At 42.0% G+C, this 25,472-nt stretch overlaps 2 protein-coding genes and 1 pseudogene across 2 annotated transcripts in view; 2 read left to right on the forward strand and 1 right to left on the reverse strand.

The window, feature by feature from the left end:
* Positions 1–2,574: 2,574 nt before the first annotated feature.
* Positions 2,575–12,455, reverse strand: LOC133048170 (proteasome activator complex subunit 2-like). Its single transcript, XM_061131797.1, has 2 exons — positions 12,430–12,455; positions 2,575–3,389 (listed from the first exon to the last, which is right to left on the reverse strand). The coding sequence occupies exons 1-2, from the start codon at positions 12,453–12,455 to the stop codon at positions 2,627–2,629; spliced, it is 789 nt and encodes a 262-aa protein (XP_060987780.1). The 3' UTR covers positions 2,575–2,626.
* Positions 12,456–12,496: 41 nt separating this feature from the next.
* On the forward strand, positions 12,497–13,332 carry LOC133048171 (small ribosomal subunit protein uS2B-like; annotated as a pseudogene).
* Positions 13,333–16,927: 3,595 nt separating this feature from the next.
* Positions 16,928–25,472, forward strand: part of MTCL3 (MTCL family member 3) — a 63,498-nt gene continuing 54,953 nt past the window's right edge. Inside the window, exons 1-4 of the mRNA XM_061132030.1 lie at positions 16,928–16,996; positions 18,942–20,143; positions 20,632–20,856; positions 22,634–22,792. Coding sequence (XP_060988013.1) covers positions 19,037–20,143; positions 20,632–20,856; positions 22,634–22,792 — 1,491 coding nt within the window. The 5' untranslated portion in view covers positions 16,928–16,996; positions 18,942–19,036. The remainder of the gene's footprint in view (positions 16,997–18,941; positions 20,144–20,631; positions 20,857–22,633; positions 22,793–25,472) is intronic.

Below are 25,472 nucleotides of genomic sequence, written 5' to 3' on the forward strand. Positions count from 1 at the left end.
TAAGGTGACAATTGAAAAAAGATGAGAGAAGGTGTGGAGGTGTGTGAGGCAAATGGCAACCTTAGGGTAGAGAGTTCTTAGCAGAAGGGAAACAATGCTTCAAAAATCCTGAGTCCTGAGTGTGCACGTAGCTTTGAGGAAAAAGCGAGACCAGGATGTAAGGGTACAGCAAGGTGGAGACAGTAAGGGAGCCTCCTTGAACCATGCGCATACCAGGGGCTTTGCCCTGGGAGAGCTGGCAAACTGTTTTAAGGGTTGAGCAGAAGAGCAACGTGTTCTGACTTGAAGCTATTTACTCTGGTCACCACGTGGACGTTACTACATAGGAGAGAGAGGAAGGGTAGATGCAGGGCGATCTTCTCAGCAAAGGACGGTGTGTTAGTCACTCAGTCGTGTCTGACTCTCTGCGATGCTATGGGCTGTAGCCCACCAGGCTCCTCTGTCCATAGGATTCTTCAGGCAAGTATGCTGGAGTGGGTAGCCATTCCCTTCTCCAGGGGATCTTCCCAACCCAGGGATGGAACCCAGGTCTCCTGTACTGCAGGTGGATTCTTTACCATCTGAGTCACCAGGGAAGGCCTTGGACTGTGGTAGTAGCAGTGTAAGTAGTAAGAAATGAATGTATTTGGAAATTATTTTGTATTCACAGCTGATAAGGCTACCTGAATGCGTAAGGACGTGTGTAGGGAGAAAGAAAGGAGTGAAGAATTTTGAATTAACTAACCAGAAAGTTGGAGTTATTATTAACTGGTATTGGCAAACTACTGAAGATACCCAGAGTATTCGTTAACAGAAAGATTCTACATCTTTCACTTCAAACTCTTCGTGACCCCATGGACTGTAGTCCACCAGGCTCCTCTGTCCATGGGATTTTCCAGGCAAGAGTACTGGAGTGGATTGCCATTCCCTTCTCCAGGGGATCTCAGACCCAGGGATCCAACACAGGTCTCCTGTGTCTCCTTCATTGCAGGCAGATTCTTGACCCACTGAGCCATTGAGGAAGCCCTTCCTTGCCTTAGGCCAAAGCTTTTATTTCCTTTGCTTAAATCCCTCTTCTCTTTTGCAATATCCCCATTCAATTGAGAATATTTATGAAATACTCATAATTTGCAAATACTCAATATTGCATAATTTGCAATATCCCCATTCAATTGAGAATATTTATGAAATACTCATAATTTGCAAAACCCTGTTCTTAAAACTGGGAAGGATATAAAATAGGTAAGATGTGACCCCACATATCCCAAACAATCTATATGAGAAGAATATTACATGCATTTGTGACAATAAAGCAATATAATTCAAATACGCATATTTTTATGGCTAAATAATCATTTGTGAGCAAAGAACAGTGAATTAGGTACAGAAACAGTGGAAATGTAGCTGTGAACAAGACATGGCCCCTGTTCTTTATATGCTAAAAGTTCAATGAAAAAAAAGAAGGAACGACACAGAATTAAGGCAGAAATAGATCACTGTCAACCAGGGGGATTCAATAAATGGGTCAAACCTGTAATTTTTTTCAAGGCCAGCTTGAATTTTATCTTTCCATGAGATTTTCCCTAACTAAATTACCCTCTGGTAAGTTTCCTTAACACCTACATAAAATCAGCACTCTGATTTTTGCTTAAGTTTATATTTTCTCAAAAGTATCCATTAGTTATACTATAGAACATAAACACGAGAGCAGGAACTTCATCTTATTTAGTTTCCTTTAAACTTTACAAACACTAAATATTGTAAAAAAAAACATTAGAAATATACAAATTATTTATACTATAAAAAATCTAATATTACTGTAAAATGTTTTTGCAAAAGGAGTGTGCAAGGGTAGGAGAGTCTTCCCAAAAGTCCAGAAAACTTCCTTTTTTGAATATATATATATATATATATATATATGTGTGTGTGTATTGCATCCCAAATACATTAAATGTTGAAAGAATTAGTCAAATGCTTGTTCCCTAATTAGTTTGGAGACTTTACATCAGGCAACTGTACTATTTCCACATATTCTGTACAATTGCTGTCAATCATGACATGTGATTTTCCTTTTATCAGGCATTGCATATTAATTTCCTTTGAAATATTTCTGATGTAAAGCACTATCACTTTGTGATAAAGATGAAAAGAAACAATATATGGAAACACTATCAAGTTGGAAACATTCTGTAAAGGTAGCTTGTTTTTCTCAACTTCTTAAAATCTGCTATTACGCTAGTTCTGTCCACTTTTGGCAAGATGGATTTTGGTCACAATGGGGAATTTCATACAGAATGGCTGACACTAGTTTGTTGTTTTGCTAACCTTTTTTCACATTTCAGAGGTATATGTTAATGTGATGTGTGTGTGTGTTCTTTAAACAAAATACTCTTTAGGATGTCTCAGATCCCCAGTGACAGTCATAGTATGAAGTTTTTGCCATTTAAAATTGTGCTGGTGTTGATAAAACACAGTGAAAGAAGTCACTGCACAATGCTATTTTCACTTTGTCAGGCACTCTGCAGTGGCTTAAACAAGATTTGAGATTGTCATAGTAATGTAAATAGGCATATCATTTTTTCTTAGACTTTTTTTTTTTTTTTTTTACACAAAGTATAGGTCATTTATTTCCCTCCTAACCCTGGGCTCAGTACATAGATGGCTTCTCTTCACCCTTTGGGTTGACAATTTTCTCCAGGTTGCTGCTGATAATATGGTAAAGCTCAGCATAGAAGGCCCTCAGGTCCAGCACCATGGCCCTGAGCTCCCCATAGACTGCCTCGTCTCGTTCGTGCACCAGGGCCCGGTAATCCATTACATGGGTCTCCTTAGAGGCCTTGGCCACAGCATCCCCACGTTCTGAGAAGTACTTGGAAATAGTTGTCTGGAAGGCTTCCACTTTGGTCTTTACTGCATTTACCCTCTCCAGCACCTTTTGCTGGATTGCCACCCCAAAGTCATTTCCATCCTCAATCTTGGGGATCAGGTGCTGGATCCATGTGATCACCAGAATGCATTTTTCTTTGAGAGTCCAGACTTCTGGCTTAACCAGGGCAAGCAAGGCCAGAATCTTCTCATTCCCAGGGAGAAAGCCGCACTTAGGGACTTCTTTCTTCTCCTGCTTATCTGTTTCCATCTCATCATCCTTGGGTGGGGGGTCTGGAATAGGGATGTCCAGTGGGGCCCGGAGAGAATTCAGGTCAGTCACATTGAAGGAGTCCTCTTGCAAGAGCTGATTAAGGTATATGATTTTCTGAGGCAAGAATCTGTAGAGGAATTCCTCAGCCTCGTGGAAAAGATTTTGCCTGAAGACATCCACCTGTTTGCGGGCTTCCCCGCTCAGGCGCACCCCAAAAGGCTTGGCCACGCTGCTCCAGTTGCTGCTAGATCTCCAGTCCCTCTTTCTTAGACTTTTTTATGCAAAAGAAAAAAGAGCGGGGGAGGAGCCAAGATGGCGGAGGAGTAGGACGGGGAGACCACTTTCTCTCCTACAAATTCATCAAAAGAATAACTGAACGCAGAGCAAACTTCACAAAACAACTTCTGATCGCTAGCTGAGGTCATCAGGCGCCCAGAAAAGCAGCCCATTGTCTTCGAAAGGAGGTAGGACAAAATATAAAAGATAAAAAGTGAGACAAAAGAGCTAAGGACGGAGATCCGTCCCGGGAGCTCTTAGGCGGCATTGCTTGGGGTAGGGTCCGGGCCTGAGTGCCCTGAGGACAATCGGAGGGAGCTTCTGCGAGTTGCCAACTTGAACTGTGGGAGACCAAAAGAGAGAGAGAAAATTAACCGGCCCGAACACACTGCCGGCCGTTCGCAGAACAAAGAGACCGAGAGGGTCCAGAGAGGAGCTCGCAGGCTGCGGACCGGCCCAGCCCCGCCGGAGGCAGGAGGCAGTGGGGAGGGGAAGGTCGCGGCGAGACCCAGGGCGCAGGCACCCGACCGGCGCGGGCGGGGACTGGGGCTGGGGACGCGGAGGGCGGAAGGCGCGCGCACCCGACTGGCGCCAGCGGAAACTGAGACTGGGTCCGCGGAAGGGAGTGGGCGCGCCACACCTGGGGAGAGTGCGCCCACCAAGCCCCTGGCTGCCTGGACCGCTCTGATGGGGAAGGCACAGAGAGCAGGCGCAGCTTTCCGTTCCGCGCTTTTGTGGAACACCCTAGGGCTGGAACCGCGCGCAGCGCGGGGCGCGCTCCATATGGAGCGGCCGGGAGCCTGAGCAGCGCAGACTGAGAAAGCAGCGTCAGCCCCTCCCGGCAGCGCCAGCCCCTCCCCGCGGAGCGACGGAACTAGCTACCTGAATAAGAGTCCACCTCCGCCCGCCTGTGTCAGGGCGGAAATGAGGCTCTGAAGAGACCGGCAAACAGAAGCCAAATAAACAAAGGGAACCGCTTCAGAAGGGACCGGTGCAACAGATTAAAATCCCTGTAGAAAACACCGACTACACTGTAAGGGGCCTTACACTTATCGAGAAGCGTAAGCTGGAACGAGGAGCTATCTGAAACTGAGCTGAACCCACAGTGACCGCAACAGCTCCAGAGAAACTCCTAGATATATTTTTACTTTTTTTTTTTTTTTAAGTAAGAAAAAAAATTTTTTTTATTTTTTCTTTTTATTTTTTCTCTTTTATTTTCCTTTAAAATTCCCTGTTACTCCCCCATTACTCCTTAACTTTCATTTTCATAGATTTTTATGATTTTTTTAATTAGGGAAATAAATTTTTTTTCTTTCTTTTTTTTTTCTCTTTCCTTTTTCTCTTCTATTTTCTATTTTTCTTTTTCTCTTATTTCTTTTAAAGTCCTCTAGTACTCCTCTACTACTCCTTAATTTTCATTTTCAATACACTATAACCTTACAAAAAAAAAAAGAAGAGAAGCCCTATTTTTAAACCGAAATTCAGTTCCCATTTTTATTCAGGAGTGTGTGGTTATTCTCTCCCAATCTTGACTCTCTGTTTTCTACCTCAGTACACCTCTATTTCTTCCTTTCCCCTTCTCTTCCCAATCCAATTCTGTGAATCTTTGTAGGTGTCTGGGCTACGGAGAACACTCTGGGAACAGACAACTGCATAGATCTGTCTCTCTCCTCTTGAGTCCCCCTTTTTCTCCTCCTGCTCATCTCTATCTCCCTCCTCCCTCTCCTCTTCTTCATGTAACTCTGTGAACCTCTCTGGGTGTCCCTAACGGGGGAGAATCTTTTCGCCATTAACCTAGAAGTTTTCTTATCAGTGCTGTATAGTTGGAGAAGTCCTGAGACTACAGGAAGAATAAAACTGAAATCCAGAGGCAGGAGACTTAAGCCCAAAACCTGAGAACACCAGAAAACTCCTGACTACATGGAACTTTAAGTAATAACTAACTGTCCAAAAGCCTCCATACCTACACTGAAACCAACCACCACCCAAGAGCCAATAAGTTTTAGAGCAAGACATACCACGCAAATTCTCCAGCAACGCAGGAACATAGCCCTGAACGTCAACATACAGGCTGCCCAAGGTCACACCTAACACATAGACCCATCTCAAAACTCATTACTGGGCACTCCATTGCTCTCCAAAGAGAAGAAATCAAGTTCCACGCACCAGAACACTGACGCAAGCTTCCCTAACCAGGAAACCTTGACAAGCCAATCGTCTAACCCCACCCACTGGGTAAATCCTCCACAATAAAAAGGAACTACAGACCTCCAGAGTACAGAAAGCCCACTCCAGGCACAGCAATCTAAACAAGATGAAAAGGCAAAGAAATACCCAACAGGTAAAGGAACATGAAAAATGCCCACCAAGTCAAACAAAAGAGGAGGAGATAGGGAATCTACCTGAAAAAGAATTTAGAATAATGATAATAAAAATGATCCAAAATCTTGAAAACAAAATGGAGTTACAGATAAACAGCCTGGAGACAAAGATTGAAAAGATACAAGAAATGTTTAATAAAGACCTAGAAGAAATAAAAAAGAGTCAATTAAAAATGAATAATGCAATGAATGAGATCAAAAACACTTTGGAGGGAACCAAGAGTAGAATAACAGAGGCAGAAGATAGGATAAGTGAGGTAGAAGATAAAATGGTGGAAATAAATGAAGCAGAGAGGAAAAAAGAAAAAAGGATCAAAAGAAATGAGGACAACCTCAGGGACCTCTGGGACAATGTGAAACGCCCCAACATTCGAATCATAGGAATCCCAGAAGAAGAAGACAAAAAGAAAGGCCATGAGAAAATACTCGAGGAGATAATAGCTGAAAACTTCCCTAAAATGGGAAAGGAAATAGCCACCCAAGTCCAAGAAACCCAGAGAGTCCCAAACAGGATAAACCCAAGGCGAAACACCCCAAGACACATATTAATCAAATTAACAAAGATCCAACACAAAGAACAAATATTAAAAGCAGCAAGGGAGAAACAACAAATAACACACAAAGGGATTCCCATAAGGATAACAGCTGATCTATCAATAGAAACCCTCCAGGCCAGAAGGGAATGGCAGGACGTACTGAAAGTAATGAAAGAGAATAACCTACAACCTAGATTACTGTATCCAGCAAGGATCTCATTCAGATATGAAGGAGAATTCAAAAGCTTTACAGATAAGCAAAAGCTGAGAGAATTCACCACCACCAAACCAGCTCTTCAACAAATGCTAAAGGATCTTCTCTAGACAGGAAATGCAGAAAGGTTGTGTAAACGTGAACCCGAACGACAAAGTAAATGGCAACGGGACCACACCTATCAATAATTATCTTAAATGTAAATGGGTTGAATGCCCCAACCAAAAGACAAAGATTGGCTGAATGGATACAAAAACAAGACCCCTATATATGCTGTCTACAAGAGACCCACCTCAAAACAAGAGACACATACAGACTAAAAGTGAAGGGCTGGAAAAAAATATTTCATGCAAATGGAGACTAAAAGAAAGCAGGAGTCGCAATACTCATATCAGATAAAATAGACTTTCAAATAAAGGATGTGAAAAGAGACAAAGAAGGACACTACATAATGATCAAAGGATCAATCCAAGAAGAAGATATAACAATTATAAATATATATGCACCCAACATAGGAGCACCGCAATATGTACGCCAAACACTAACGAGTATGAAAGAGGAAATTAATAGTAACACAATAGTAGTGGGAGACTTTAATACCCCACTCACAACTATGGATAGATCAACTAAACAGAAAATTAACAAGGAAACACAAACCTTAAATGACACAATGGACCAGCTAGACCTAATTGATATCTATAGGACATTTCACCCCAAAACAATCAACTTCACCTTTTTCTCAAGTGCACACAGAACCTTCTCCAGAATAGATCACATCCTGGGCCATAAATCTGGTCTTGGAAAATTCAAAAAAATTGAAATCATTCCAGTCATCTTTTCTGACCACAGTGCAGTAAGATTAGATCTCAATTACAGGAAAAAAAATTGTTAAAAATTCAAACATGTGGAGGCTAAATAACACACTTCTGAATAACCAACATATCATAGAAGAAATAAAAAAAGAAATCAAAATATGTATAGAAATGAATGAAAATGAAAACACAACAACCCAAAACCTATGGGACACTGTAAAAGCAGTGCTAAGGGGAAGGTTCATAGCATTACAGGCTTACATCAAGAAACAAGAAAAAAGCCAAATAAATAACCTAACTCTACACCTAAAGCAATTAGAGAAGGAAGAAATGAAGAACCCCAGGGTTAGCAGAAGGAAAGAAATCTTAAAAATTAGGGCAGAAATAAATGCAAAAGAAACTAAAGAGACCATAGCAAAAATCAACAAAGCTAAAAGCTGGTTTTTTGAAAAAATAAACAAAATTGACAAACCATTAGCAAGACTCATTGAGAAACAAAGAGAGAAGAACCAAATTAACAAAATTAGAAATGAAAATGGAGAGATCACAACAGACAACACTGAAATACAAAGGATCATAAGAGACTACTACCAGCAGCTCTATGCCAATAAAATGGACAACTTGGATGAAATGGACAAATTCTTAGAAAAGTATAACTTTCCAAAACTGAACCAGGAAGAAATAGAAGATCTTAACAGAGCCATCACAAGCAAGGAAATCGAAACTGTAATAAAAAATCTTCCAGCAAACAAAAGCCCAGGACCAGATGGCTTCACAGCTGAATTCTACAAAAAATTTAGAGAAGAGCTAACACCTATCTTACTCAAACTCTTCCAGAAAATTGCAGATGAAGGTAAGCTTCCAAACTCATTCTATGAGGCCACCATCACCCTAATTCCAAAACCAGACAAAGATGCCACAAAAAAAGAAAACTACAGGCCAATATCACTGATGAACATAGATGCAAAAATCCTTAACAAAATTCTAGCAAACAGAATCCAAGAACATATTAAAAAAAATCATACACCATGACCAAGTGGGCTTTATCCCAGGAATGCAAGGATTCTTTAATATCCGCAAATCAATCCATGTAATACACCACATTAACAAATTGAAAGATAAAAACCATATGATTATCTCAATACATGCAGAGAAAGCCTTTGACAAAATTCAACACTCATTTGTGATTAAAACTCTCCAAAAAGCAGGAATAGAAGGAACATACCTCAACATAATAAAAGCTATATATGACAAACCCACAGCAAGCATCACCCTCAGTGGTGAAAAAGTGAAAGCATTTCCCCTGAAATCAGGAACAAGACAAGGGTACCCACTCTCACCACTACTATTCACATAGTGTTGGAAGTTTTGGCCACAGCAATCAGAGCAGAAAAAGAAGTAAAAGGAATCCAGATAGGAAAAGAAGAAGTGAAACTCTCACTGTTTGCAGATGACATGATCCTCTACATAGAAAACCCTAAAGACTCTACCAGAAAATTACTAGAGCTAATCAATGAATATAGTAAAGTTGCAGGATATAAAATTAACACACAGAAATCCCTTGCATTCCTATATACTAACAATGAAAAAACAGAAAGAGAAATTAAGGAAACAATACCATTCACCATTGCAACAAAAAGAATAAAATACTTAGGAGTATATCTACCTAAAGAAACAAAAGACCTATACATAGAAAATTATAAAACACTGATGAAAGAAATCAAAGAGGACACAAACAGATGGAGAAACATACCATGTTCATGGATTGGAAGAATCAATATTGTCAAAATGGCTATTCTACCCAAAGCAATCTATAGATTCAATGCAATCCCTATCAAGCTACCAACGGTATTTTTCACAGAACTAGACCAAAGAATTTCACAATTTGTATGGAAATACAAAAAACCTCGAATAGCCAAAGTAATCTTGAGAAAGAAGAATGGAACTGGAGGAATCAACCTGCCTGACTTCAGACTCTACTACAAAGCCACAGTCATCAAGACAGTATGGTACTGGCACAAAGACAGAAATATAGATCAATGGAACAGAATAGAAAGCCCAGAGATAAATCCACGAACCTATGGACACCTTATCTTTGACAAAGGAGGCAAGGATATACAATGGCAAAAAGACAACCTCTTTAACAAGTGGTGCTGGGAAAACTGGTCAACCACTTGTAAAAGAATGAAACTAGAACACTTTCTAACACCATACACAAAAATAAACTCAAAATGGATTAAAGATCTAAATGTAAGACCAGAAACTATAAAACTCCTAGAGGAGAACATAGGCAAAACACTCTCCAACATAAATCACAGCAAGATCCTCTATGACCCACCTCCCAGAATGTTGGAAATAAAAGCAAAACTAAACAAATGGGACCTAATGAAACTTAAAAGCTTTTGCACTACAAAGGAAACTATAAGTAAGGTGAAAAGACAGCCCTCAGATTGGGAGAAAATAATAGCAAATGAAGCAACAGACAAAGGATTAATCTCAAAAATATACAAGCAACTCCTGCAGCTCAATTCCAGAAAAATAAATGACCCAGTCAAAAAATGGGCCAAAGAACTAAACAGACATTTCTCCAAAGAAGACATACAGATGGCTAACAAACACATGGAAAGATGCTCAACATCACTCATTATCAGAGAAATGCAAATCAAAACCACAAGGAGGTACCATTACACACCAGTCAGGATGGCTGCTATCGAAAAGTCTACAAGCAATAAATGTTGGAGAGGGTGTGGAGAAAAGGGAACCCTCTTACACTGTTGGTGGGAATGCAAACTAGTACAGCCGCTATGGAAAACAGTGTGGAGATTTCTTAAAAAACTGGAAATAGAACTGCCATATAACCCAGCAATCCCACTTCTGGGCATACACACTGAGGAAACCAGATCTGAAAGAGACATGTGCACCCCAATGTTCATTGCAGCACTGTTTATAATAGCCAGGACATGGAAGCAACCTAGATGCCCATCAGCAGATGAATGGATAAGGAAGCTGTGGTACATATACACCATGGAATATTACTCAGCCATTAAAAAGAATTCATTTGAATCAGTCCTAATGAGATGGATGAAACTGGAGCCCCTTATACAGAGTGAAGTAAGCCAGAAAGATAAAGAACATTACAGCATACTAACACATATATATGGAATCTAGAAAGATGGTAACGATAACCCTATATGCAAAACAGAAAAAGAGACACAGAAATACAGAACAGACTTTTGAACTCTGTGGGAGAAGGTGAGGGTGGGATATTTCAAAAGAATAGCATGTATACTATCTATGGTGAAACAGATCACCAGCCCAGGTGGGATGCATGAGACAAGTGCTCGGGCCTGGTGCACTGGGAAGACCCAGAGGAATCGGGTGGAGAGGGAGGTGGGAGGGGGGATCGGGATGGGGAATACGTGTAAATCTATGGCTGATTCATATCAACGTATGACAAAACCCACTGAAATGTTGTGAAGTAATTAGCCTCCAACTAATAAAAAAAAAAAAAAAAAGAAAAAAAAGTCCAAAAAAAAAAAACAAACCCACAAAACACCAGCCAAGGAAAAATCATTCAAGTGAAGAAACTTGGTTCACACACATAGCCTAGCTCAAAATCCATAAAATGTAGTAGCTGTAATGGATAGTTTCAGGGAATGTTTTTTCACTTGTGTAACAATTTTATATTCTTCATTTCTAAAAGAAATTCAAAAGGCTTTCATATTCTTCATTTCTATAAAAAGTGAAAACTAGTGAATGAAAAACAATTGATATTTACAATATCATTCAGCTCCATGGCAGACACAAAAATCTACTAATTATAGTTTTCATACATAGCAACAAATAATTGAAAATATAGTTGAGAGATATGCTGCTTACAATTGAAACAAATATTTTAGAATTTGTGAAAATAAGGCCAAAACACAAGTGCAAGATTATAACTACAACACAAAAGAAACATTGTTAAGGAACATTTAAAATAATTCAAATTAAAAAAAATAATAAAAAAATAAAATAATTCAAATCAATAGGTAGATTATGTTCCCAGGCAAAAATACTCTAATATTACAAAGATATGTGTTTTCCCAAGTAGATGTATAAAGTTAGATAATCACTGCAGGATTTCCAGAACGCTTGATAAGCTAAAGTTCACAGGAGAGAATAAATGGACATTAAGAGAAAAGATTTACATGAGTGAAAGGGGACATGTCCTATCAGATGTCGATGTGGTCTATGAATTTTTTATAATTAAAGTAGCACATGTCAGCATAGGAATAGACCAATGAAAAGAGTGGGTAATGCAGAAAAGACACCATTATTATTGGAATATGGAATACTATAAAAAAGTAGTGTGATAATTAAGAGCGTGCACTCTGGAGCTAGCATGGCTTGGTTCAAGTCTGAGTCTGACACTAAATTGTCACTTTGGGAAAATTATTTACTCTCACTGAACTTTGATAACCTAATGTATAAAATGGAGATAATAACAGTACCAACCTAGTTTTAGGATTAAATTTTTAAGTAATATAAATACTTAAAAAGTTGGGCTGGCTTCCCAGGTGGCTGAGTGGGTAAAGAATCCACCTACATTTCAGGAGACACGAGAGATGAGGGTCCGATCCCCGGGTCAGGAAGATTCCCTGGAGAAGGGAATGGCAACTCACTCCAGTACTCTTGCCTGAAGAATCCCAGGGACAGAGGAGCCTGGCGGGATACAGTCCATGGGGTCACAAAGAGTCGGACATGACTGAAGCAACTGAGTCCACATCCTCATCAGCAATCAAAAGGTATTATTTATAATTATCATCATCTCAGTAAGACAAAGAACAACTACTACTATTAATTTTAAGCCAGTGGAGAAAGGATAACTGGTTACTTGCTGAAACCAGACTTAAATTACTATAGCACATCGTTCACAAAAATAATTTCCAGATTTATTCAAAGCAGCTAATTTTTAAATTCCTAAAAATTATATTTGAATTAAAACTATGCATGAAAACATATTATAACTTTGTAATGGGAATACCTTTCTAAGCCAAAGTCTAACAGCTATAAATGTAATTATTGCAAAATGTATATGTGCTTTCCGCACCACCAAGACAGGAGTTCATACAGCATTGTTCTGGATTCCCATCATAAATTAAAGGGAAACTTTCACAATGTCCAAAGTCCTTGATGTCCTGCAAATGAAGGAGAAGGAGGTCCTTAAATTCCTTGCCGCAGGAACCCACTTAGGTGGCCCCAACCTTGACTTCCAGACAGAATGGTACATCTGCCAAAGGAAAGCTCATGGCATGCACATCATAAGTATGAAAAGAACTTGGGAGAAGCTTCTGTTGGCAGCGTGTCATTGGTGCCATTGAAAACCCAACTGATGTCAGTGTCACCTTCTCCAGGAATACTGGCCAGTCAGTGGTGCTGGAGTTCTTTGCTGCCCCTGGAGCCACTCCTATTGCTGGCCACGTTACTTCTGGAAACTTCATTAACCACATCCAGGCAGCCTTCTGGGGGCCAAGACTTCTGATGGTTCCTGATCCCAGGGCTGACCACTAGCCTCTTCCAGAAGCCTCTTACGTTAACCCATTTTCCATTGCTCTGTGTAACACAGATTCTCCCCTGTGCTGTGTGCAACAATAAGGGGGCTCACTCAGTGGGTCTGATGTAGTGGAAGTTCTGCACATGCGTGGCCCCATCTCCTGTGAACACCCATTGAAGGTCATGTCTGATCTCTGCTTCTACCAAAACCCTGAAGAGACTAACAAAGGAAAGCAGGAGGCAGCTGAGAAGGCGGTGACCAGGGAGGAATTTCCAGGTGACTGGACCACTCTAGCTCCAAAGTTCACTGCTTCCTCAGCTAAGGTGATGGACTGGTCTGAAGGGGTGCCAATGCTTTTTGTGTCTATTCAGCTGTTCCCCACTCAAGCCTGTCAATGAAGGCTGGTCTGCAGCTCCCACTGCTCAGACCACTGAACGGGTAGGAACAACCATGGAGTAGTCTTAAGTTATTCTTCCACAAACTCAAAATAGAAATAGGTTGACAGAAAATTAAGTTTCTTTAAAAAAAAAAAAAAAGAAAGAATAAGAAAAATATATCCACATATTAATTAAGAATTTTGTGCAAAACACCACAAAATCAGAGGGCAAAAGACAGTCTGGAGAAAATATTTACAAATAGAATATAGAAAAAGCTGGTCTAAGGTTTCACAGTTAAGTATGGGTTACTTTATCCTAAATTACTTTAGGATGCCTACTATACTCACATTGAAGTGAAGTCTCTCAGTTGTGTCTGACTCTTTGCGACCCCATGGACTGCAGCCTACAATGCTCCTCTGTCCATGGAATTTTCCAGGCAAGAGTACTGGAGTGGGTTGCCATTTCCTTCTCTAGGGGATCTTCCTGGCCCAGGGATCGAACCTGGGTCTCCCACATTGCCGGCAGACGTTTTACCATCTGAGCCACCAAGGATGAAGGAGGATTTAGGGTAGGAAGATAAAAAATTCTTAAAGCACTGATATATAAAAATGGACAATTCTGAGCTGTTAAACTACTAAGATTAGGAAAAATTTAATAACTTAGTTAAATTTATGTATATGGAATGTATATAGAATTTAAATGTATATAGAATCTTAAATGTATATAGAATTTATGTAATAACTACTAGACTTGTTAAAAATCTTCACTAAGATTATGATTGAAAATGGAATGGTATTAAAATCAGATGCTTGATAATATTTTGGCTATAATGAGTGGCTAGACACTGAATTATCAAGAGTTGATATTCATGAACATTTACAGAAGTAATACAACAGAAGTTTGGTATGCAATATGCAATTGCAAACTTACATATCAGCAAAAAACAAGAGTAAATAAAATACCTCTGGTAGAGTAGCAATTTCTGCCATTCACAAGTAGCAGCTTTATCCAGTATGTGAAATTAACCATCAGTTTTTGGTCCTAATGTTAACTTATAACATGTGTTTACTTGGTCCAGGAGATTGTAGAACAGACCTTATTGAGATGGCTGAAATTAGGCTAAACCAAAGTATAATGTGGTTTGTAACCTGCTTAGAGATAAAAAGATAAATCATGATGTTTACAACCCAGCCCATATATGAGTCTATGATTCATAAACTATTATCTAAAATGTAATTCAGATAACAAATGTTTTTTTACAGCATACATTTGTCAGTAGCAGTCAAGACAATGGCATATATCCAAGCTAAATTATTCTCCAAAAACAGAAGATGGATCTGAAAACATCAGCTTTTCTCTGTCACTAGCAAATAAAATAGCAAGCCAGATAAATTTCCAATTCAAAAGTTCTTTTTATGGCATGTTTACATGAGTAAAGAAGCATCTTAAACACTGCTTGCAATTAATCTTTATTATTAGCTTTAAACCCTGAATTGCATAATATTATATTATAAAATGACATGTTTAAGCACCTTGGTTGTTTGATTTAAGATGCATGATAATCAATTCTTGATTTTTATTAGATGTTTTTAAGTTATTAATTGCATTGAAATAAATAATATCGACTAAGGAAAAACTGAAATACACCTGAACAGAGTACAAATTCTTAAATAAGCATGATGAAGTAGATTTTGTGTCCACAGACTATGTTTATAATATCATTATTTGATTTGTAAAGATTAATCTGAAAAATGTTTTTATCCATTTTAAATTAATCTTAGTATTTCTTAAGGAAATCAAGCAAATTTCAAGTAAATTGTGATTACATTTTACCTTGCTGTTTTCTGTTCATTTTTGGTATGTTAGTCAAAGTCTGAACTATTCATGGTAGATGTCATAGACATCCCACTTCCACCTGCCAAAGGTATTTAAAGGATTATATGCAAATCATCCCATTTCTTATCGATATGCTTGAGCCTACCCAAACAGTAACTATTTCTTGATTTTTCCTTGCATACCCAGCACCTTGGACAGTGCCGAGCATAAAACAGGCATTGATCTTTTTGGGAGATGAACACATGAATAATTTTGTCCTGATGCTATGTTTGTCTTATATATTGCTGGAGATACTAATCACCAGGGCCTGAGCATCTTTATGCTTCGCTGTAATGATACTGTGTGTATGCAAACCACTCCTTAAATGTGTTATTTCATTTTTAATGCAAGGTGTTACACTAGGAAAATAAAATCTGTTACACTAAAATTCATGTCAATATAAAAATTATTATTTCCAGATATTGACCCTCTTTTACATGCAAAACCAGAATATTAATGTTAGAGAAATTTAAAATAAAAATACTCTTTGTAAAGCAACTCTTATTTTCATTCTCATCTTCAAGTTCACCAAGGAATTCGTAAAGGTAAGAAGGAGAATTTCCTACTTCCCTCCACCCACTTCACCCAACCAAAACAAACAAGCAAAACAAAAACAAGAAACAAAAAACTGGAAGGAAAAAGAGAATTTCCCAGTCTTATCTTTAAATACTGTTACTGTGGAGCAGTATGGATTATTGTGCATCGTCAAGGCATATATTCAGAAGTCCCTCCCCCCCGCCCTTTAAACTCGTATCTTATAGTAAACACACTCTTGATGATTCTTGTTACCCACATGCACTACTATGAAGATTATGGACCACGGTAATTGCTCTTTGTGTTCACAGTGGACACTGGAACTTAATAAAGGAGAGAAGAAAATGGAGCGAAGGCAAACCCGTCTGTAAGGGATCGCTGCAAACCGGTTTTTATTCTGTTTGTGCTAAATGAGTCGAGGCGTGACAAGAACCCTTTGTCTGCGGGACGACGGATCTGGCGACCATTATCTCCTCGCGGAGACGACGTCTGAAGACTCCGCCCGGGCTGGGGGTGGGGAGGGTGCACCGCGTGGAGAGCTCAACCGAGAATTAAAGTGAGCGAACAAAGAGACCGCCCAGTTGCCGCCCGCCAGCGCCGCGCAGCTGCACCGAGAGACGCAGATCACACCCGGAAGGCTCTTGGAATCCGCCTCCCCGAGACCCAGAGCTTAAGTAAATAATTGATGGCGATTGATCCGGCCCAGAACAAAGCTCTGCGGAAAACCAGCGCATCCGATTCCGAGCGGCTTTGGAAGCTTCCGCCAAGGAAGGGGTATGTGAGTGCAGCCAGGACGGTGAGCGCCGCTCCGGGTCTTCCATCTCGGGCGTGGCTCCGGCCCTTTTTTGTCTGCTTGCCACCCTCCCCTCCGCGTCCGCCCCCGCCTTCTTCTCTTCCCTTTTGAAAGTAGCCTCTCTTTGGTTACTTCTGCTCTGTCTCCCTTGCAATCCCGCCTCCTCCCCTGCCCAGGCCGGTGAGGTCAGCTCATGAATATCCGTGCACTTCCCGGGGAGCGTCTGGCACGGCGTGGTACCTCGCGGGTTCGCCGGCTCCGAGCCGCAGCTCCATCCAGCCAAGCCGCGGACGCCGAAGGAGTCATTCGCTCTCCCGGCCGCTGAGTCTCCGCGTTCACGCCATTGTTTGGAGAAAGCGAGTGGGTGTGGAACTGGTGCGAACCGGCCCAGAGTGAAAGTGCTCAGCCAGACGGTCGCATATACAATACTGCGAAGTGCAACTTTCCTCCTCTCCTGAAGACACAATAATAAATCCTGAAGTCCCCCGAAGATAGAAGGAAAGAGCTGTCGACTGACTTCAAAAAGCATCGCCTCTGCCAAGAAGTGAGCAGTTCTGGATTTTCTAAAGGGATGGGGATGAGATATGGGGTGGGTGGGTCAGTGGGCAGATAAAGCTTGAGAGTAAAAGTGTTGGTCTAGGCCGTTGCTGGGGTGCTTGCTTGGCGATTTTCGTAAGGGAAGCCTCCAAGAGAGACAGCATCTTGTCACTTTGTGAGAACCACGTGACAGCAGCCAGGTACCTTCGATTGTGGGAGTCGAGTTCCTGGAACTCGAGCTTCCTAACCTGGGTTAGAACTATATGGGGGTGAATGAAGCGTTCTCTGGTGGCTTTCTGCTTCAGAGTGGTTATGCCTAATTCAAAATAAAAATAAGGTTGCGTTGGCAGTATAACTTGTCTGGGTGATCCACCTTAGTGTGACCTGCCAAATAACTAGACCAGGTATTCAGATATTCTGGGAGCACGTTGCTCTGGGAGGAGATGTAGAAAATAAGTTGATGGACGACTCTTCCTTCACCCTCCCACCGTCTCTTCTTTGTTCACTATTATTTTCCAAACCGTGTTGGAAGTAGATTCCTGAAAGAGAATGGGAGATGGAGGAGCCTTCCCAGTAATATTTCTTTATAAATTGAGGTATTACTACACATTGACTAAGTTACGGTACTTAGACAATATCAAGGATAATGCTAGTACAGTAACTAGCAAATATCTTCTCTCATAATAGGAGCTTGTGTTTTTGTTTTTTTTTTAAAGCAGAACTTTCTGCCTAGTCATGCCCTTTTCAGTGCTTTAGAGAGAAATTATATTTCTAAGGAAAAGGCACCTAATTGAATAGCTGAGTAAGCTGAAACAGTAGGGAGAAGAACCTAGGAGGCAATGGGTTTTGAGTTGCTGTTTTCCAGATTTTAAAAGCCAGTAATGGATTTATATTGGGAAAAAAAAAACACAGTAGGAGTTAATCGTACCACAGTGAAGATGCACCAGGCTTCTTGAGTGTAGGGTCATTCTGTCTTAATTTGATTTCATGGAAAGGACTGGGTACTTTAAAAGTATAACTTTGCCTGTTAGGTGCCATCTGGGAAGATACTTAATAGTGAAAATGCTTTCTGTCTAGTAGTTTACCCTAAAAACTAAAACAATTGACAAAAACAATGAAATTTGGATAGGTGTAGAAAAGTTACCACTTGTAATTTAAGAAATTTTGCACATTCACAATAAATTATTCCCAAAGTATTTTTATTTCTCAAAGCTAAAAAATAAAAGAAAAAATCCCTTTAGGGTTGCTAATGATGAAAGCATATAGATGATTTTAATGCCATATTTTCTTGAAACTGAATTTTATTTGAAGCCATTCATTATTTCTACTTTCTTTCAGTTCTAGTCTAAAGGAAGGAAAATGGGTGCATTTCTCTAATTAAAAGCAACAATAAAGGTTAGATCAGTTTGAGAAGAGTATCATTTATCCATAACAAATTTTCTCTGGGAAAAACCCTTTTCATCTAATTGACATTTGAGAATATTAATTAAAACTTTCTCCACGAAACTAGGATTTGAAATGCAGATATGATAGTGAAGAAAACAAAGTTGAAAAATCAGGGTATTGACAGTTCTAGCATATGGACATCTTTTCCTTCTGAAGCTTCTTCTTGACCTTATCTTCTTAAAAAAAAAAAAGAAGAAGAAGAAACAAAAAAACTTCCTTCCCATCAATTCCTTTCGACTCCATGCTTGCCATAACCTGCTACCATGAGAATGTTAGGTTCAGCAGCTTTCAGATCTTCCTTTTACAGCGGTAGAGTGGGGTGGTGATAGCGCCTCCCTGGGCGAATTGAGAATTGACAATTCTGCATCCTATTTCTAAAGTCAAGGCTTCTATAAAGCGCCTTCCAAATCTCATTTTCTAGGGCTTCTCCTGTTGAGGGGAATCAGCCTTTGCTCTGTAACAACGCAGACATGCTGTATGCTTTCCTTCTTTTGTTTCCGTCTCAGATTAGAAAGGAAGGTTGGTGGCAGTGAAGAGGGAAGCGAATGATCTGGTGATGGACTATTGTATATCACGTTCCTTAGATTCTTCCTAGACCACCATGAGTCAGCCACCGACGGGGGGCGCTGCCCCTGTCACAGCAGCGCCTCCTGCCGCCACCGGTGCCACTGAGGCTCGCTCGCACCCGGAGGGCAGCAGCAGAAAGCAGCAGCGTGCTCAGTCACCCGCTAGACTGAGGGACAATTCGGTCCGACAGGCAACCGCGACCACCCGGGCCCCAGTAGGGGCTGGCACTAAACTCAATTCTAGTCGACCGCAGCAGCAGCAGCAGCAGCTGGGCAACAAGGTCGGGAGCCGTGCAGCGCCTCCGGCCAGCGCCCGGGGAAGCGGAGGCGGGGCGGAGAAGGCCGCGCCCCCGGCGCCCAAGGGGGCGGCCTCGGGAGCTGTCCAGCCTGTGGCTGGTGCTGAAGCAGCCCTAGTGGCGACCGTGGCCCCTGTGGGTGTCAGGAGGCCTGGCCTGTCGGAGGAGCCGCCCCGGGAGCTAGAGCCCGCGCCCTCTAAACTCGGGGAACCCCCTCCGCTAGGAGAAGGAGGAGGAGGGGCTGGGGAAGGAGGAGGAGCCGGCAGTGGCTCCGGGGAAAGGGAGGGGGGCGCTCCGCTGCCACCGCCGCCGCCCAGGGGCTGGCGAGGGAAAAGCGTCCGCGCTCAGCAGAGGGGCGGCAGCGGCGGGGAGGGGGCCTCCCCTTCGCCATCCTCCTCCTCCTCTGCGGGCAAAAGCCCAGGCTCCGGCAGCAGAAATTCCGGGCTTGGCGTGGTGGCGGGTGGCGGCGGTGCTGGAGGGAGCTACTGGAAGGAAGGATGTCTGCAGTCTGAGCTCATCCAATTCCATCTGAAGAAAGAGCGGGCGGCGGCGGCGGCGGCCGCGGCTCAGATGCACGCTAAGAACGGCGGCGGCGGCAGCGGCAGCCACCGCAGCTCTCCGGTCACCGGCGCCCCTGCCGTTTGTGAGCCCCTGGCGGTCCCTGCCGCCTCCCCAATGGCGGCGGCGGCAGAGGGCCCCCAACAGAGCGCAGAGGGCAGCGCGAGCGGCGGGGGCATGCAGGCGGCGGCGCCCCCTTCGTCGCAGCCGCACCCGCAGCAGCTCCAGGAGCAGGAAGAAATGCAGGAGGAGATGGAGAAGCTGAGGGAGGAGAACGAGACTCTGAAGGTGAGGAGAGTGCCGGGGAGGAGGGGGGGTACCGGTTGGGGGAGGGGTGGCGTGGGCCTCGGAGGATTAGGGCGTGTCCTGGCGAAGTGAGAGGCGGCTAACCCTCTCTCACTTAAAGAAGGGGGGAAGGGGGACACGAAATGAGAGGAGGGGGTTCCTAGGCCCCTTCCGGATCTCAGAGGGCTCGAGATCAGTAGCGTCAGGTTTTTATTTGGCTCCAAACCCGGGCCTTCGTTTCTCTGGTTATTAATGGTTTGTCTCACTTTTTCATGGAGAGCGCTCGAGTTAGGAGAGCGAGGGAAGGCCAAGGGCCCGTTTCCTTAGTTTCTCATCGTTCGTTCAGCTCCGTGTCATTCCTGTCCCATGGAGAGGGGCCGCTAAAGCTGAGGATTTGGAGTTGGAATCGGGTGTACGTGCTGTGTGTCCGAGGGGTGGGGTGGGGTGGTGGGGCGAGGCCAGTTTTGACCCACGGCCTGTCCCCGCCTCAGAACGAAATCGATGAGCTGAGGACCGAGATGGACGAAATGAGGGACACTTTCTTCGAGGAGGACGCCTGTCAACTGCAGGAAATGCGCCACGAGTTGGAGAGAGCCAACAAAAACTGCCGGATCCTGCAGTACCGCCTCCGCAAAGCCGAGCGCAAGCGGCTCCGCTACGCGCAGACCGGCGAGATCGACGGGGAGCTGCTGCGCAGCCTGGAGCAAGACCTCAAGGTCTGCGGCGGGCGCGGGGGACGGGGCGGGCGCGGGGACGCGGACCAGGGCTCTTCGCTTCGAAAGGCCTTCAGTGGGGAGAGGCCGAGAGCTTTAGGGACGCGGGAGTTTTCGCAGCACCAATGGCAGCAATCCAAGGTCCCGGAAGGGGAGGAGGAGGAACAGACAGGTGGGTCTGAGAGTCCTGTGTGTACGGAAGGTCTTTCGGAGGGCGAGCTTGGGGAACTCTCCTGGGAAGGAACGGTGACTCTTACCGAGGTGGGAGGAGGGCGCCTCCCCCGACCCCGGCGGAACATGGGTGTGGCAGAGCATCGGCTCTGGCCTTGATCTGGCTTCCAGAGAGCCGCCTCCGAGTGCAGGCCGAGTGGATGGATTCAGGCACTCAGGAGCAGCGCGGTGAAGACTCCTCCGGGGAAGTTGAAACCCAAAATAGGAACAGCTCTCGGGAAGATACTAGAGTTGAGATTTCTCTCTGAAAGCCGTCCCCCGCCCCTCCCGCCCCCCTCCTCCCGCCTTCTTTCAGAAGTCCTTTTTCTATACTTAACCACTTCAGCCATTCCCGGAGAGAAACGCCGTCTCGTGTTTGGCTCCTTTAGGAAAGGTAATGGGAGAGTGAGCTAAATGCAAGAACCTTGTTCTTAGTGAAGTAGCTCCTTCAGAATCTCCGCCAGTGGAGAAATTTCAACTTGGAAACGCCAGTTTGGGGCAGGTGCGGTCTGTTCATTGGGTTTAACTGTAGGCAGGTTCACGGACAATGCAAATCAGATGTTATCTTGACTGTCTTGGACAACAAATGAAATGCAGTATCAGTTGTATTAATTTCATCAAGATATCAAAACTGAGTGTAATTATCTTTTTTTTCCTTAAAGCTATGGGAAAACATTTTATGCAAGCTGTATCATTTCTTTTTCCTTTTTCTGACATTTGTGGAATGCCCGTCATGCACCAGGCACTGTGGCAAGCCTTGTTACCTATATTATTTCACTTAGTTCTCAAGGGAAAAAAAAACAAAAACAAAAAACTGTAAGGTAGAGATTATTAACAGCATCGTTTCGCAGGTGACAAGATGACCCTTTTACAGGAGTTAAGCACCCAGTCCCTAGCCCTGGAACTTGGCTCCCTACCTAGTCCAGATTCACTGTCTGTGTCCTATGCCACTGAACCAAACTACTTCACTTTTGTTCCAAACCCTAAAATTTCTGAGGTGATCTTAAAACAGGAGGCAAAAATGCACACACTAATTTTTTTAAGTTAATCTTAAAGATTAAAATGTTTCATAAAACTAAGCACCTAGAATGATAGGGTCAAAATTCAAGACCCAGACTCTACTTGGGAAAATTTTATTTTCAGGTGATTTAAAATAAGTGATAATGGGGGCATCCAGAATTAGAAGAGATTTGTGAAATTTCTCTACACATGATAAAACACGATTGAACATTTATAACCATGATATCTTGTAGATGTTAAGGGAACAGAGTGTAGAACCAGACTATCTGGCTGCTTGTTAGCTCTGTTACCTTGAGCATATTACTTTACCTTGATGAGCCTCAGTTTTCCTCATCTATAAAATAGGAATAATACTCAAGCCTATTTTGTGGGATTGTTGTGGTGGTTAAATGGTTTATATGTGTGAATGGCTTATATGTAAAGCATCTGGAAGGATGCCTGGCATATGATAGAGACTATATACATATTGGCTCTAATACTTTTAATGTAACTAGCCCATTTATTGTATTGTCTTTAATTATATTTTACTGGTAAAAACGCTTTAATTTAGGTTGCAAAGGATGTATCTGTGAGACTTCACCATGAATTGGAAAATGTGGAAGAAAAGCGAACAACAACGGAAGATGAAAATGAGAAACTGAGGCAACAGCTTATAGAAGTTGAGATAGCAAAGCAAGCATTACAGAATGAACTGGAAAAAATGAAGGAGGTTAGTAATTGATCATCTCATGGCATGTTGTGTATATTTAGCTCTTCATAGAGAGTGCCTAAGACCAATATGACTGTTAAAGTAATTCCATTTTTATGATTGTAGGACAGTTTGTTGTTCTCACCCAATATAGTAACAGGTACAAGCTTTCATACTAATAAATAAGTAGCCAAGAAATAATTCTGACCTCTGCCCTGCTTATGACTTGACATAAGCTGTGTCTGATGCTTTGTGTGTGTCGTCTAAATGGATGTTAGTGGAATAAATTAACACTTGACTTGTTGTTCTCACCCAATATAGTAACAGGTACAAGCTTTCATACTAATAAATAAGTAGCCAAGAAATAATTCTGACCTCTGCCCTGCTTATGACTTGACATAAGCTGTGACTGATGCTTTGTGTGTGTCGTCTAAATGGATGTTAGTGGAATAAATTAACACAGCTATGCCAAACATAAAGGGTATCACAAGTATGAAGGATTAAGCCTTCAGTTAGTTGAGGGGAAGTGCTAATCCTGTGAGATTTCTACAGAGTTCATAGAATCACAGACTTTTAGGATAAAAAAGACCATCAAGGCCATTCAATCTGATCTAACTGTTGCTTGACTCCTCCTTATAACATAACCCCCAAATGGTCTAATGCTTAGAGGATCACCAGCACATAGCCCTTAAGTTCTTCTCTGGTGGTTTAGGTGCTAAGTCATGTCCGACTCTTGCAACCCCATGGACTGTAGCCTGCTAGGCAACTCTGTCCAAGGGTTTCTCCAGACAGGAATACTGGAGTGGCTTGCCATTTCATAATTTTATCACAGCATAACTCTGTTTAAGATTTTCTTTCGGGTTGAAATTTATTTACTAGTAAGTTTAATACATTCATCTTAGTCCTACTCGTTCAAGTAGGAGAGTCAGAGTTCTCTTCCACATTAGCTACTAGAAGATTCCTAGCAAGTTTCCCCTGAATCTTCTCAAAGAACAAAATCAGTAATAAGAAAATAACTAGAGAGTAAAAGAAACAGAAAAGATTTATCAAGAAATAATTAGCTTTGTGATAAGTAACAATTTGAAATAAAATAGTATTTTTCCTTGAAAACTGCCTGAAAATGTACAGTGCAACTTGTGAAAAGCATTGTTGAAAATCAGCAAATACACATGTGGTTCTCTGAACATGTAAATGAAAATCCTGATCTTTTCATAGACTAATTGAGATATTGCACTTGCCATTGCTTTGCTTATCTCAAAGTGGTATAAAAATGTAACTACACCCAGGTAAGTGTGTTATTTGCTCAGTTGTGTCTGGCTCTTTGCGACCCCGTGGACTGTGGCCTGTTGGGCTCCTCTGTCTGTGGAATTCTCTGGGTGGAAATGCTGAAGTGTATGGTCATTCCCTTCTCCAGGCGATCTTCCTGACCGAGGGATCAAACCTGGGTCTCCCTCATTGTAGGCAGATTCTTAACCATCTGAGCCACCAGGGAAAGCCCCGAGGGACCCAGAGTGAAGGAAAAACTGACATTCTTTTAACAAATGTACAGCTCATTCCCTAGATGTTTACAGTGAAATTCCTTTGGAATGTACATGGTGTGTAGTATCTTCCCAATAAAACTTCTCATTCAGCTTTTACTAGGATTTCTTCTAGAAACAGAGGATGGATGCAAAGATTAAATAACATAGAACCTCCTTTCCAAATAAAACAAAGACTTTAAGAAAAGCCCGAGTCTGTTTCGGGATTAAAACCCTTTAATTTTCCTGCTCTGATATCATTCAAAGTGAGTTTTATTGGTGAGTGAATAGCTTCCATGAGGCAACCATTTTCCACACAGATCTCCAACGCTAAATCTAGTTAGCAGTGACCTCAACTTGACTCCAAATTTAACTGTACATGTCTAACCTCAAGGGCAGATTCTCCAGCAAAACCCAGGTTGTCCTTATTTTGCTTTCTAAAGCAATGTGTGTATTGTAACTGGTTCATGATGATGGTGATTATTATATTAATAAAGCTATTGCTCCCTGGGGGAAATAAGTGTAACTACAACATAACAATGAAAATATCAGTAGTCGAGAATATGTGGCAGGAATTTGTAGAAAACTGTTTCAGTGGGATAAACTATTTTATGGTCAAAGTTTCTACTTATTTTACATTATCAGGTAAACACTTTTAGCATGACAAATTAGAGCAAAATCATTGTACTGATACATGATTTTTGGCTAATACCTGAGGGTGGCTGCGTGCTACAGTAGAGAAACTGGGAGCCACAGGGCTGTCTTCACCAATAACTAATTGGGTGATTTAAAAGCTCTCCAACTTCTACTTGCCTCAGTGTATTCAGTTGTAAAATATTACTTTCAGTGATTTCAGTGACTCTCAGCACCTTCTGCAGCTATCATGCCTTTTATTGTGAAATCCGGGACATTGCCATTTAAGACTTCTTTTCTAAATTTGAGAGAGCAAATATTAATATAGGTATAAAGATGTTTCTTCAATAATAATATACAGTTGAAGGTTGTGAAAAATGGAAAGTTTGATTTCCAGGAAAATGGAAAGTTTGATTTCCTTTTTTAATTAAGGAAGTAGCTGGGGCTGTCATAACAGAATACTACAGAGTGGCTTAAATATAGACATTTATTTTCTAAATAAATAGGTCCAAAAATTAAGGTGTTGGCAGGGCTGGTTTCTGCTGAGGGCT

The sequence above is a fragment of the Dama dama genome, chromosome 28, assembly GCF_033118175.1.
Source record: "Dama dama isolate Ldn47 chromosome 28, ASM3311817v1, whole genome shotgun sequence".
Taxonomy (NCBI): Eukaryota; Metazoa; Chordata; class Mammalia; order Artiodactyla; family Cervidae; genus Dama; species Dama dama.

What these genes read in the sequence shown, in the direction of transcription:
- LOC133048170 (XM_061131797.1), bottom strand. Translation starts at nt 12,455, where the DNA reads ATGCTGTATGAACTCCTGTCTTGGTG. An exon ending in TATGAACTCCTGTCTTGGTG is followed by an intron (nt 3,390 to 12,429) that starts GTGCGGAAAGCA and finishes TGCATAAAAAAG; the next exon opens with TCTAAGAAAGAGGGACTGGA.